Source organism: Diadema setosum, chromosome 5 (genome assembly GCF_964275005.1).
Source record: "Diadema setosum chromosome 5, eeDiaSeto1, whole genome shotgun sequence".
NCBI classification, from domain to species: domain Eukaryota; kingdom Metazoa; phylum Echinodermata; class Echinoidea; order Diadematoida; family Diadematidae; genus Diadema; species Diadema setosum.
Genome location: NC_092689.1, coordinates 25,864,054 through 25,879,828, shown reverse-complemented (window position 1 = coordinate 25,879,828; position 15,775 = coordinate 25,864,054). Strand labels below are relative to the sequence as shown.

The 15,775-nt window shown below is 36.6% G+C and overlaps 1 protein-coding gene across 1 annotated transcript in view; it reads left to right on the top strand.

The window, feature by feature from the left end:
* The window catches only part of LOC140228809 (uncharacterized), a 199,809-nt gene that overhangs the window by 128,605 nt on the left and 55,429 nt on the right, over positions 1-15,775 (top strand). Inside the window, exons 32-41 of the mRNA XM_072309082.1 lie at positions 1,755-1,851; positions 2,358-2,586; positions 3,755-4,006; positions 5,882-5,935; positions 7,200-7,223; positions 9,553-9,573; positions 10,236-10,259; positions 11,807-11,857; positions 14,143-14,227; positions 15,042-15,245. Of these exons, the coding sequence (XP_072165183.1) occupies positions 1,755-1,851; positions 2,358-2,586; positions 3,755-4,006; positions 5,882-5,935; positions 7,200-7,223; positions 9,553-9,573; positions 10,236-10,259; positions 11,807-11,857; positions 14,143-14,227; positions 15,042-15,245 (1,041 nt within the window). The remainder of the gene's footprint in view (positions 1-1,754; positions 1,852-2,357; positions 2,587-3,754; positions 4,007-5,881; positions 5,936-7,199; positions 7,224-9,552; positions 9,574-10,235; positions 10,260-11,806; positions 11,858-14,142; positions 14,228-15,041; positions 15,246-15,775) is intronic.

The following is a 15,775-nucleotide window of genomic DNA, read 5'->3' as shown; positions in this document are numbered from 1 at the left end:
ATTTTAGCATCTAACTGAGCCGATTGATACCGTTAATCATTTCCAAATGTAAAAGCAACAATCTGTTATTTATCTTAGCATCGTTCGGAGCAGAACATTACCGTTATTCATTTCCAAATTTAAAAGCAAACATCCAACAATCATTTTAGCATCGTACGGAGCCGAATGTTACTGTTTTTCATTATGAACGTCAAGGCAGACATCAGACATTTACTTTACCATCAAACGCAGCTGAATGTTACTGTTCGTCATTTCGAAATGTAATAGCAAATATCCGACATTTATTTTAGTATATGGAGCAGACTGTTACTGCTATTCACCTCCAAACGTAAAAAGCAATCATCTGCCATTTTCTGGGCATCTTCCGGAGCCAAATGTTATTGCTATTTACTTTCGAAAGTAAAAGCAAACACCCGACATCTGTTTAATCATCATACGGAGTTGAATATTAGTGTTATTAATTTCCGAACATCAAAGGGATCATTCGACATTTATTTTAGCATCTTCCGGAGCTGAATGTTATTGTTATTTACTTTTGAACGTAAAAGCAAACATCCGGCATTTATTTTTATCATCGTACAGAGTTGAATATTATTGTTATTCATTTCCGAACGTCAAAGCAAAGATCCGACATTTATTTTAGCATCTTCCGGAGATGAATATTATTGCTATTTACTTCCGAAAGTAAAAGCAAACATCCGACATTTATTTAATCATCGTACGGAGTATTATTGTTATTCATTTCCAAACGTCAAAGGGATCATTGGACATTTGCTTTAGCATATTCGGGAGCTGAATGTTATGGTTATTATTTTACTTTCGAACGTAAAAGCAAACATCCGGCAAATTACTGATACTTTTCAAAAGATTTTCGCGGATCGATTTCAGCTAATTTCCTTCATGTAGCCGATGGTTGACGGGAGAGTTTGATTTTCATATCATTAATTCCGCGCTGGAGCGCTCGGGCAAATGCGGGTGTTTAGACGAGCGTGAAAGTGCGGGCGACTTCCCTCGTCTGTACGCGTCCAAACGCCCGCGTATTACCTAGTACGCCCGGACGAAAGGGCTTCCCGCATTTGCCCTAGGGGTTTTCGTGACGTTTCCCGCGGTCGGCACTGTAGAAGGTAGTTTGTATAACAGGCATGATATTCTATAGATTTAAATCTGATTTCAGATATTTTTTTTCTCAAGTCTATACACATTTTACTTTTTCCATGTATCAAAATCACCTGAAAATTCTGATTTTCAATTTTTTCAACAAACCTCAATAATCATCCCTGTATATGAGGGTCCTGGTCAACAGCTGATGAATGACCAGTAGAGAGAACTATTATATCAATTAACCACAGGATATTACTGTCGAAGAGATGTCAACTTTTAAATTTTTGCAGTATTTGTACTGTGTTGTTGTGGTTTTTATTTGCCAAAAATGCTGCAGAAAATTTATGGAAAATACTGTTTTTCCCCAATGCCATTACTACACATACAGTGTATCTATTGCAGAAAAGGTAAAGATACTGTTTTACCACCCAGAATACGCCTTTTCAGCCCTCAGAATACTGCAATGTTGTTTACTAGGTTGACATCCCGCCTGTCATTCTGTTTATATAAATCTTTTTCAGGATGTACCTGGCTATTATAAAGTGCAGACAATTTTACAGGTGACCCAAGATGCAGAAGAATTTTAATACACAGGAGGATACTCTGTCAAGAAGGAAATGTATAAACTATTTCTGTTTCCTTTTTATATTTAGGTGGAACTGCTCCAGCACAGTGGGAAGACATCACAGGAACGACTCCCTTGACATTTGTCAACGATTGTGTCTCATTTACAACAACCGTGTCTGCCAGGTAAGCACTGCCCTTTCATATCTTTCATTGCAGTCAACATCGCATCTATGTGGTGATAGTGATTCATGCTGTGCAATGAGTTGATAAACAATGTATGGATTTGGATGTGTCTGCTACTAGATATGATTCTAATATGATGTTCCTCAATGCTTTTTTTTTGTGTGTGTCTTTTCACATCATACCACTTATGTAACATTTTCATAAAATACACAAAATAAAAAAAAACAATTAATTACAAACAAATTCATTGCAATAATATCGCAAACACGAAGTATTGTTGTACAGCATGTGTTTATATAAAAGCGCAATGTATCAAAATGCGTTTACAAAGATGTCAGTAATTAGTGTCCACATAGAGAGGCAAATATAGTTCAGAAGGAATAAGTAACATAGCAAAGAAAAGTTGTTCGTACTCTGTAGAGTTCATTATGTCTATGTCCGTCTATGAAATATGATATTTTTTATTGAAGCCCAAGACTGATCCAAGAGGTATATTGATATTACAGGTTCTGGCTCATGGACTGCAAGGAGATCGACCAGGCCAGTAACTTTGCCCGCGAGCTGTACCAGGAACTGAAGGCAGTGCCCTTCATGGCCAAGTTTGTGGTCTACGCCAAGACCCACGATCCCGTCGAGGGCAGGATCCGGGTCTTCTGCGTGACCGACGATAGGAGCGACAAATCGCTGGAGCAGCAGGAGAACTTCAAGGAGGTGGCAAGGAGCAAATTTGTAGAGGTGGGTTGGTCAGATGTTGGGTAGGGTTAGCCTCTGTCAAGGCCCTCTCTTGCTGTAATCACCAAAAATTACCAGGGAGGAGCAAACTGCAGCTAGAGGACTATTTGAAACCTGCCTTAATTTCTTCACTCGGGTCTTTGCATTACCAGATTTTGCTGCTAACATTTTGGAGCCAAATTCACAGCCAATCAGCAGAGCTCTGTTCACAGAAACCCGTTCACAGAAACCCATGCATATATACTTTGCAGTGACAGCCAGTGGGTGAATATAACAATTGCAGTAGTCAAAATGACTATTTACTGACTGATTCTTTCACTAATGCTTTCTCTCAGCTCATAAGTAACAGTTTCAGTTATAATCACACACACACACAAAAAAATTCTCATGCTGATGTACTTTAAAAGCATCAACTTGCTTGTTGGGTCTACACGTATAAAGAGCATGAGGACCTGTGGACAAAGGTTGAGTGGGGCTGGGGGTAGCACAATATTAGATAGGGAAGCAAGTGTGCCCTATTTGATGCACTTAATAGCTCCATGGCTTGGAACTTGTATGTGATGTAGGACTTTTGGCATCAAAAGCTAATTTGTAATTGATGCCAGATTGACTGTCGTCAATACTTGAAGGTAAAACGTGAACGTTTCATATCTGCATTAGAAACAGTACAGTAAATACAGGATACAAATGAAATAATCTTCTTGCCATTGGAATGCTTTCAGCTCATAAAGCAGATTGGGAAGAGAGAGAGAAGATTCACCATTGCCTATTTATAGCTTAATTTCATACCAATAGATAATCAAACTAATCATACGTAAAAAGACAATCATATTCATTGTGTAGAGTCTAACACCATACTTGCCAACTAGTAAGATTTTATCAGATTCAGTAAGATTTTTTACGTTGAAAATAGCAAAGTCAGATTTTCTGTCAGAGAAATCAGATTTTTAAAAATTATTTAGATATACCTTTCATGTGTATTTTCTGAAGATTTGACCGAAAGTAAGATTTTTAACTTCAGTTTGCATATAAAATAAGATTTTTGCAATCCACGAGCAAGATATTTCATCTTGAAATGTTGGCAGGTATGTAACACTAGGTTACTCCAGTAATCTTTGAATTGCAATGGACACCTTTGCTCACACCAAGTCCCATTCTCTTCAAATGACAGGTACTGGAGAGCAGACCAGTGTATGTGGAGATGGCGGGCAACCTCGTTCCTGTCCAGAAGTCCGGTGACCAGCTCAACCTTGCTTTCAATGCCTTCCACGAGAACCGCCTGCCCTTCTTCGTGCGGGTGCGCGACCAGTCGGCAGAAAAGTGTGGCCGGCTTTCCTTCATGCGTGAACCCAAGCAACCGCGAGGCCTGCCTCCCCAAAAGGCGGCGTGTAACCTGAACGTCACCATGCCGCCATATGTCAAGGTGAGACATCTGCATTCTTTCTTTGGAGTAATGTGTAGTTTGCAGCCAGTTACAAATCATTGCATTAACTTTGAAACATTAAAATCATTTTTTTTTTTTCATGTATTGTTCCTCCACTTGCCATTGAATGTTTGATTCATTTCAGCACCACCTTTCAAATTGGACTTAAAATTTTCTTCCTAAGTCAACATTGTTACTGACAGGTTCGTCATCATCTACTCTACATGCAATGTATTTCATAAATTGGGACTTGTGAGACACTTTTGCCTGTATTTGAACTCGCAAGCAAGAACCGTATTTACAGAACATGGAGGTATAAATTTTTTGAGCGAAGAGGTAGAAATTTTCTGCCTGGAGCCAGTATACAATATTTTTATGCATTGTTGATTTTGTAAATATGGGTTGATCATGAAATTCGCAAACAAGAGAACACCACAAAGTATACTACGTTACTGTATTTAATAGTGTGTGATGAAATGGCTTGCACAGAAATGCTTAATTGAAAGATAGCATATCTTAGTGTTGATGTTAACTGAAAGAAATACAAACAATTAATACTGCCTGGTGAAATCAGTGATGCAGCTAAACAGAAGTACCTCGACATGAATACAACGTAGTGCCATGATTCCAGTGGGTTTCATTCGAGCAAGTGCTGTACCGGAGGATGCTATTCTTTCTGCTGGCAGAACAAGGACTGGCAGGGCCAGATTGTATTTCTGTAGAATTGCCTTATTGCATATGTGCAGTTTCTCACAGAATCTCACCTCTAAGATGCCATAATATGTGACCCTGCATCACAAAACCAACAAAAACTCGCCAGATGTGGATTTTTAGTTAAGGACAGATTCTAAAAGAGCAGACTCTCAGCTTTAAAATGATGTATAACTCAATTCAAATGGACTCCCCTAACCTACCTACATGCTGGAAAGAAAGCACACACTCTGGAAAAGTGTGAACTGAGAAAAGAGGCTCTGAAGCGCAGGGTCTATTCAAGCGCTTAATCTTTACCAAGCCGCACTAGCTGTGCAATGAAAAGGACAAAACAAAGGATGTCAACCACTGGAACAACAACAATGAAGGGATTATTAGATTAAGCTGAAATTGAGAATGTTCTATTAACACATTCTGTCCATGATTAATGCCAACTTTCAAAGCAGTAGCATTATCCTTTCAAAAGTTATTAGACTTGAAAGTGAAGAGTGTAAAAAGGATTTCAAGAAATGTAAAGGGGTCTCTAATACATACCTGATCATTCTACTCTCCCCCAAAAAGGGGTTACAGAAAAACTGCGGAAAACACACTTTCCTATTTGTGTTATGATTCCAAACTAAAGAATAATGTAGAAGAAAGATAGCTCTTTTAGAAAATACTGAAAACTCAAGATTGACTTAGTTGACCCATTTCACCTGTTTCGAGTCCTCACATAAGATCAAGGGGTGCGACTTTTTGTTTGTTTTGTGATGCACGGTCACATATGTGCTTCTCTGCTGCTGCACCAGTTGATTCATGAGTACATTTTCATGCACTCTGAAAACTTCAGCAAGTGTAAACAAAGAGCAAGAACCTATTGAAGAGATGCTCTGTTTTTTGTTTTGTTCTTTGTCACTTTGTAATCACCATGTACTCTGCAGGCTACAATCCATGTCTGAATTAAAGGTATGATATAGGTTATTCTCTTTGTCATGGAAATAGGATAATGTCATGTAGAGGAAGAAAAACTGCAGGAACACAGGCATGATTATGAAATAAAGTGATGGTAAATCTCTCTTGAGGCTGTTTGGGTGAGAAAAAAAAAATCCTACTTTTTATATATAATCATGAAAATATCTTTTCCTCTTCTTTATTTGTGTGTTTCCCTCCGCTGCCACTCATAAGGTGAAAAAGGCTAGCGAGAGTGAATCGGAAAGCGAAGAATCAAGCGAAGATGAGGTATATCTGTGAATGCTTATTGTTGCTCGTCTAGTTGGCTTGTGATTCATATTTGTTTTTTGCCTGTTTATTTTCAAACATGATGTCATTTTATTTTTTTTAAGTGTTTTAGTTTTAGGCAGTTGTACTGCAGTTTTGAGTGTGCATGCTGGTGTAAAGCAAAAACGATTTGGATTTTGGGAATTATCTCTTTTGCTTGGGACAAAAACTTTTCTGCCTCCATTTTAAAACTGCTGCTGCCTCTCAGAGCTGCACATCCAAAACTTGTCCATCGTCAATCAAATACAATAGATTATGAATGCATCACCTTTGCACTACATCGGTCATATGAATCTGTAATTAGAATAAGTTATATTTCTTCATTTCTTCATATTTTCTATCTGCTCAATTTGCATAGTTGTTTCTTCTTATTTTTATTTCTTTTTTAAGCTGTGATTGCATGCAGGTTTTAGTGGGTATAAGGTTTTTAATGGTTTATGTGGTAGAATAGCAGTGATGAAGAGGAAGGGGTAGTAAATGTTAATTGTAAAGATGCTAAAGTTCTTTTTTTGAAGACTCAGTGGCTTTTCATGTTTGTCTGGAATGTGCATTGTACAGAATTTCACTTTTGACAAACGTGAAGAGTATTAATGATGTGTTAACTTGCATATCATATCAATGTTCGTTGGCATATGATTGGCGTTGGTTTCAGATGTAAATGCATGATCATTTGTCAGAGTCATGCCGATGATATCAGCTAATCAACTTTAAAAACCGGAAAATACTAAGATCTTTCGCCATCTGTTATGAATGATTGCTGAAGGATCGTGGTATATATATGTAATGCATTTCAAGCTATGCGTACCTCCTGCATTGGTGGTCATTGTGCTTTTTGCAAATCTTAAAAAGTTCATGCAAGTTTTGTAGAAGAATTATTATGATCATTTTATCATCTCAGCGTCCCTTTAAAAAAATGTCTACACACGCAATTGAAATGCACACCCACTCATATACACACAAAAGCATGCCTATGAATATTCATGAAGGGCGCAAATAGAAACACGAGGTAGCAGAATATTATACATTGGGCAGTTTGTGAAGGACGTCATGACCATGATTGCCTGTTTGAAGAAATGCTGATATCATCACAGTTTTTCTGCATTTCCATGTATGAAGTTTGATACTGATCAAGATACAATATGAATGATGGCAATGATCACTTGGCATGTAATGCTCTCTGCATCGTTTGACACTCTGTTGTTGCTGAACTTTTTTGAACCAATAGGAATACAGGATGGAGAAAGGAGAGGTATGATGTGTTGAGTTTGAATTGCATGTCTGTCATATTATTTGTCTTCTAGCATGCGATATCCAGCTCAGAAACGTCCACAGGACTGTTTGTGCAAAACTGTGTGTGTAGTAAATTCTTTAACATATTTTCTGTCGGAAAGGGATTCACATAATGAATCAAATTCTCGTTGAGTTCTTGATAAAAACATATGGCATCTCAGCACACACAACTTTCCTGATTTAGCAAAAGTTTGTGCATGTTAATCACATTTTCTGTTGTAGAGTAAGAATAAAAGAATTCTTGAATTGAATTGAATGGCAAACTCTAAAAGTGACACCCCCCCCCCCCCAAAAAAAAAAAAAAAAAAGAAGAGAAAATGCAAATTGTAAATGTGGAAGTAGAGAGAAAAGTGCTAATAAAGTACATGTGAAGCTTAAAGCAACATTATGATTGGTGGATTGCAGTCAAGACTAAAAATATCACTACAGCAGTTCTGTCAGACAGAGAATGGTCAAGATCAGTACCGCACCTAGTCATGCTTTAAGTTGCACTTTCAGTTTGTTTCTGTTAAATGTTACCCAAATTCACATTTAGTTGGTGACTTTCATCAATCTTATGCATTTTTATTTCTGAAATGGGGTAAAAAGTGATATCTGACAATTTCTTATGATAGAGGGAGACAAAGTGAAGAAACTCACACCTGAATTTCTTATCATATCTGTAAAAATCTCATAGATATAAGAGCAGTTGGTTGATACTGTATGGGATGAAATGTCATAAATGTTGATGAAATAGGAAACAGTGATGCGAAGAAAATTGTGAAAATTTGAAATCCCACTTTTGCATCCAATGTAGACTTTGGGTGTAACACATATTGTGATGGTGATATACTTCTCTGAATGTAAATTCTTATGAAGAATACTTCATCGTGAATCAGCATCTTGTTGTCTTGAATAACTACTGTCAGTGGTACAATGGTGATGATGTTGGCTAGTCTCGATGTGCATGTGATCGTTGTCCTGCATGATTGTTGTAAGAATTAAACTGATTAAAGGAATGTTCAAGACCTTCCCATCTTGTGACTGGGCTTCACAATTTGTGGTAATGAAAATTTGATCCACATTCAGATAGTTTTTGCCATTTCATAAGTCATGAAGTTCCAAAATTCAAATCAGGTGAACCCTTAAAATTCATTGTGGGATAATTTTCCATTTTCAAAACTGTATGACATATTGCTCATTCCATGAGCAGTATTCATTTGCTGCCTTTCTGAAGTCTGGACAATGAAATGAAAGGGTCTTGATCTTCCTGTACAGCACCTGTATGTTTCTTGACTATGTTAATAAAACCTTGTATAGTAGTAATCCTCTATTTCTTGTGATATTGTGTGTTAGAGGTGGCATGTAACACACAACTCTTTACCTAGTGGTAATTACGCCTCTTGAGTCTGGACAGATCCTCAGTCGTCAAGACTGAAGACAACACATCTGGGTCCAATAATCATTATCGTATTCATTAGGTGATTGAAATTGGATGTAAAACAATTAATTCGGCAAGTAAGTTTTAACTTGCAGCCTTTTATGCCAGGCTCAATGACAAAAAGGCTCCATTCAGTATTTGTGCAGTCCCACATATTAAACCATATGTTGGTGTCATGTTTCTGAAAAGGACTGTGACTGTCAATCAAGATATTTTGTTCTGTTACATGTTTGTCGGTGTGAAAGAAGGTCATATACCAAACTCAGAGGTGTCTACCAAACTTAGATTATGAATATGTGGCATCTGAGATATATACTGTACACAATGGTCATTTTTATTCTCAATTCCTTCTGTGAACAATTTCCAGTGAAATGTAATGTGTACCTGCATTTTCCTGTATTACCCTAATTGTACATTTGATGTAGCAGACAGTTTTAATACTGCTATGCACAAGTGAGTGCCAATTACCATTCATTTTGTAATAAAACATTAATTAACAGTTTTAGAAAGAGATTGCACATAATTTCATAAAGATATTGCAAAGGCATTCAAATAATCCTCCCTTCTTTTTTTTTAAGAGGGATTTTATTTGTGTTCAAAGCGTGTCGTTAAACAGTTGTAGCACATTTGACATATGTCATTCTATATCAATTTTGTCAAAAGCCTGCATTTGTATTACCATCTGTTTGACAGCCTCGTGTAACACAAGTCACAAAATGACTCCATAATGTTTAATGATCCAGTGTGTGCATTCTCCATTTTGACTATTTTGATTGAGGGGGTCTAAGATTCTTTACGTGTGCCATTTCTTACATGTGCTTGTCTCTGTTTTCATGCTTCTCTGTATCTTGTAATTTCCCCATTACAGCGAGAACAATACTCCACCCAGGTAGGGTCAAATTTCCCCAAGAGAAACTACCCCCTCACTTTCTTTTCTTTGTTTACACTGTATTTTGGAACTGTTTATGGTCATTTTTTTTTAAAGAAATTGAAAAAAAAAAATAATGAGAATATCACCCTATAATTGAAAAGGACAAAACACAATGTATTCCATGTGTTGCTGTGCCACTGTATCTTCCATTCCACCCCACCCCAAATGAGCTTCATGTAGTCCTCAAACCGTTAAAAAAAAAGATAAGACACGCCATTTGATTATCGTAATGCTCCCTCCTTTGTATAAATTCTGTTCAACCATTGTCCGTGTTCATTGCTATATTCCCCTTACACACACTACATGTATGTGTAATACCCCTATAAAAAAGTTCTATCGAACTATACTGTTCCCCCTTCATATGTTTGCTGTAGTCTTGTGAAATTTGTAATGTGTAATGTTTTGTGTAAATGTTTGTTGCATCTTATGTTTCATAATTGAGTCAAGTTATGTTTCACATTACTCAAAATGAAGGTATTTTTGATATTATGTTCTAGTGTTGTCAATATCAATGTCAGTAATAAGTGTATTGCATTTATGATAAGCATTTTATAGGATTTTTTTAATTTGATTTCCAACATATTGTTTGTTTTTTCCCCCATCTTTCCCCTGCTCAACAGAAAGAGCAAAAGCTGTTCACAAAGGTATCAACAGTAAAATCTTTGAGTTGCCTGTGCATGCCTAGACCCCTACGTCTTGTGCATTTAGCTCTACTGTAGCATTAGTCCTCACAATTGAATGTGATTTATGAAGTAGTTATCCTAATGCCATGCTTCTATGTGTACCATCTTGGAGTCACGAGAAATTTTCAATAAACTTATAATGTTGCCAGTAGATGAAATTTATTGAGCTTGATCAAATTTAGGTTTTTAGAATTAATTGAGAAAAGTGTTTTCTCATTTGATTTAATGCATAGTATAATTGGCAATGAAGATGCTGGACACTGCAATAGAACTAAAAATTTCAATGAATGTTCAAAGCATTTCAGTGTGATATATAAAGCATGCAACAAGAAGGATCGTCGTATTACTGTATTCTGGGAAGTTAGTCAAATTCATTAGGTCAAATATTTCATTTGTGCATCGTGTGAACATTGGAAAGTTTTGATAAGTTAGTCAAAACGACCACAGAGTCCTTAAACTTTCTCATCATTGTTAAAAATGATCAGTTTGTGCAACATTTTAAAGTCTACTCAGTAATGGTGTGATAAGAGCAACCAGTGTTCAAGTAACACACATTTTCATTACAAGAAAGAAAACTGAAAGCTTCCTGGTTTCAGTAAATCCGAGTCCTCATGGTGAGGTGGTATGTTGAAACAACTAATGTTTCCTTCCCTAGTAGATGTAGAACCTTGCGATAGTGTAAGTACATTGTAAGCACCTTTCTTAATGATGTCATAGCACTATCAAAAAATGAAACACATCATTCTACATGTAATGTTGTAGATTAAGATGTGTGGTTTTGATAATTCAAAGCAGGTCTTTTTTTAATTGTTATTATTTTTGTTTGCCGCAAGTTGTAGATAAGATTTAGATTGCTGAAATGTATTTGTGTTGCATACTATCATTTTTTTGTTTCATGCTATGACTTTTTGTTTATATGAACCAGAATTAAAGCATGAAGTTATCTATGCACATGTTGTATTAACACAGTAAGAACACATAGGATGTGTGATTTTGAATGATCGTCTTTTGCCTTGTATTGAGACTAACTTTCCATGAATTAGCTTAAAGAGATTTGATGGGGAAAGGTTATTCTATGGCAAAAATTTGTATCAGGGTAATTTTATATTGAGGTGGGGTACACAACAAACAGTATGCCCCCCCCCCCCTGTCCTACATGATTGAAAAAATGAATTTGTCATTGACTGAAAACACATTTTTAGGCTAGTTAGAGAAAAGAAACCATGTGAGATCATCTGAAATGTGGGGTTTACCTGTCTGCATAATTATGTACCATGGTTTGTGTGGTACTCAGTACTTATAGGTACAAATAGATATAATTTTTGGATGAATTTGTCAAGTCATCACCAAAACACTAAATTGCAAACATTTAGTTGAATTTGATTGTCCACTATTATTCAATATCTGAAAAAAAAAGAAACTTCAGGGTGTACAAGTTATGTATGTAATTTTATGTGCAGTTTTGGACTTAATCATCACTCATTTGATCCTCCCAATTTACCGCACAGAAGGAACTGTACTCTCTCACCAGTATTGAGGAATACCAAGTTGGGAGCAAGGTATAGCCCGACAGAGAAATCTTTCAGAATCTGTTACTGTTGCAGTCTAAACGCACATGTACATGTATGAAGTAAATGATATGACCACTACAGTGTGTTTCAATTCAAATAGCTTAACACTCAAAAGCTATATAGGCAAGCATTCCATTGATATTTTGCATTTGGAATCTTATGCCAACAACTCAGTTATGATAAAACCTTCAAAATGTGATTCAACTTGATTTCATGTTAAGTTTTCTTGTTAATCTGCTCTCTGAGATTAGATGAAAAAAGGTATCCAAAGCGAGAAGGCGTGTGTACAATTTCATATTCTGTTTCTTCAATAAGGAATTTGGAGGATGCACATGTAAAGTTGTAATCAGATTGAATGGAATACTAAATATGAAGGATGTTTTGTATCAGACACGGAAGTTACAACAGAAGATTCCTGTCAAGAAGTTATTGTTTTGTGTATGTAACAGGTTATCCCAGACAAACTTGTATCCAAAAAAAAAAAAAATCTGTTGAACTGCCTTACTTTTGACTGATGATTATTCAAGTAAAATGTACTGATCTTGTGTGAGTTTGTCCTATGTGATCGTTCATAATGCAGGTCCTTAAGAGAATTCGTATTTGTTATGCGAAGAAAGATCAGTCAGTTCAGATATTGTAAATTGTAATTCATTGCATTTGATTGATGTTTATCTAACAATGCATTTTTCTCTTCAACCCACTCCTGCTATGCAAAAATGATGCAACAACTCCTTGTTTTCACAATCTACTCTAAGGTACTGATATCAGAGTGCCATGGATGTCTTGTCGTGGCAGCTTGAATGCTTGTATAAGGGTTGCAAAGCAGTGTTGTACATTGTTTTGTGTTGTGCTTTTGTCTGTATCATACAGTATACTACAAGTGTATGGGATTGTGTATATGTCTGCTTGACTATGAAGTATGCTAAAGTACATTTAGAGGTTAAAGATGGCTGTATAACAGATGCAAACATGTACATGACAATTATTTTCATCTCAAATATTCATACCAATGCCACAATAAGTCAATATTTTTGCAATCTCATGCTGTTGTGTGTGATGTCTCTTTATCAGAAGAGCGACAATTTCTATAATTTCATTGGCATGCATTTTTAAAGCAAAAGCAGATGAGCAAAAGTCTCTTGTAGCCTGGCAGTCCCCTTTGACACTGATTTTTATATGAGTTTCTGATTGTGTTTTGCCCCCACAGAAATGGAAACAAAGTTGATAAACTATAACACTATTTCAAGCAACCTGTGTATTTTATGCTGACAAATGTTTGAATACATGAGTTACACTTCACTTACAGACCCTGTGATATTTTGGGGATGTCCATAGTTCCGTTTATTATTTTCCAATAGACATTAGTAATTCATCTTGGGTTAGTGGGTATGTTGGTTTACCAACAAAAAAAAAAATAAGAGAGAACATGGAAGATGAATGTACCTTTTGCACTTTAAAATCAAAGCCTTGCGCCAACTTCTCATTTGCATTGGATTTGGAGGATTTGGATTTCAGCTTAGTCGCTACTGAGCATGATTGTGTGATTTGTTTTTTCTGTTCTTAGTCTGGCATGCATAGTGTTTTTGTTTTTAAGCATGATGCTTTCTGGAAAGAATTTACCAGCATTTACCTTCCCTGTACATGTCCTTGGAATGAATTGTCAGTAGTATGTTACATATTCATAGCATTTGCTTAATTTTACACTGATTTTCAATGCTGCAATGATTATTTCAGCCCTATCACCGGCCTAAGTAATCAAAAAAAAAAAAAGTTGCTAAATCTTAAAAAAAAAAGTACTTATATATATGTTCTATGAATACTGATTGAAAAGGAAGAGTTTTTGGAAAGATAAATCCGCAATTTTTATTTGACATATGATGCAAAAAAGGGTTAGAAAACAAAATGTATGGATCTACTATGTGTATGTTTTAAAAATTGTACAATAACCAGAGAAATTGTCGGCTTGTACTATGACTCTTCTCATTTGTGGGAAAAGAAACAGATATGCATTAGGGAACAGCTTTACAAAGGAAATTTGCCTTTAATCTAAAAAGGGCACATTTTCACTTTTTACATATTAGAGTAAAGCTTTTACTTTTGCAATGCATTATCTTTAAGGAAATCAAATACTGAACTGTGATTTAGTTACCCCTGTATTGGCGATCTCACGAGTTGTGGCCCAAATTCCCAAGTCTTAATATTCATATTCCATGGGTTTCATCATTTTCTAATCCTCTTTGAAATATTTCCCATAATTTTGCATCTATTCCTAGGAGCAGGATGGAGTTCCTAGCAATCTCAACTTTGCCTCCATCAAGCTACGAAAGAAATACACATTCCTACAAGACCCATCAATGAGTAAGTTTACAACCTCACTCTTCTTCCCTTTCAGCAGTTCGTCCTTGTCATGTGTTTTCTCTAAAATAGGCCTTTTTTTGTGATTTCATCATACCAACTTTGGTATGAATGTGCTTATTAATATGTTTGTTGCAGATGTGAAAGGGCATTTGTATATAAATTATATTCGTAATGACTTCTTATCACAATGATCCTTGATAACATTTAGTAATATTCTGGAATACTCCAGATGTGCCTCATTTCGCACAATCTTTCTCGCAAATAAAGATACATGTATTTGCCAGAGCATACTTTCAATAAAAAGCATCATATTGGTGGGAGAGTCATATGGGGCAGAATGTCTACATTCTTTGTGAGAGGTTCTATTCACTGGGTTGCAGGACCTTGCATATGCCAGATGTCTTAATAGTGAAGATTGGTCAGAAAGGAAATGGAGTCAAACCCTCTGCTTACTATTCCCATAACACATCTTATGTATTAGATATTCAATCAATGCTTTATCTACATTCAGTGTCACTGACACCATATATGCATACCATGCCTTGTTTGGTAATAAGATACAGATGTCGACCAATCTTTCAATGAATGGTGAAGTGCATAATTGTTTGATATTTTATCAAATCATAATGTTACATTAGGGAGGTTGTTCCTCTTCAATGAGTGTGTCTAACTTGCACTGTGGCCAATCTAAGTGTAGTGGTAAGATTAAAACAAATGCCAACTAAGGCTTGGCAAGTTGTAGCTAAGTGTCAAGGGCAGGGACACCTTTTTTTTTTTTTACGGTTTGTTTGTTGCTACTTCTTTGAATGACCAGGTCCAAAGAGTGCCCACCAGCGAGCAGAGATCAGGCTGTGGGATGTAGCAAACCAGGTCGGTGACCAGTGGCAAGACCTGGGCCGTGATCTTGGCCTTAGCGAACGCGAGCTGAAGGCCATTGAGAAGGAGAATGAGGACACACCGGAGCAGGCCTTCGTCATGCTGCACAACTGGGCAGAGCATGAAGGAAAAGATGCGTCAAGTAAGCACAGTTTTTGTTCATTCATTCCTTCATTCCTTCAATCTTCTGTTTTTTAAAGGGACTTTCACAACTGAGCTTGCGTAGAGTTGTGTAGTGTTGTGTACCGACTTCGGCAAGCTTTACACTACCATACATTGTGCCTGTTAATGCTTGCCTACATAACAATATGCAGGGCGACAAAACAGGAAGCAACACTACACTAATTTACACCATGCCTATGCGATAGTATGCAAAACTACACTACTGTACACTATTGGGACCTATGAAATTGTATGCCACTCTACACCAGTCCGACAAAAATCCTTTGAGGATCCAAGGACTCACCCACACACTTCATTTTCCTCATTCTTGCAATCACTTGCTTGTGTCTAAATTTTTTCATAAATGGGCAGCCTATTTCGGTGTAGTCGGTACGCAACACCACATAACTGTGCACCAGTCCGATATAAAAGCCCCTTAGTAAGTCTTACTGCAATGGTGTTCCCCAATGTCAACAGAGCACCTATTCAAAATTCTGTTGTTTGCATCCA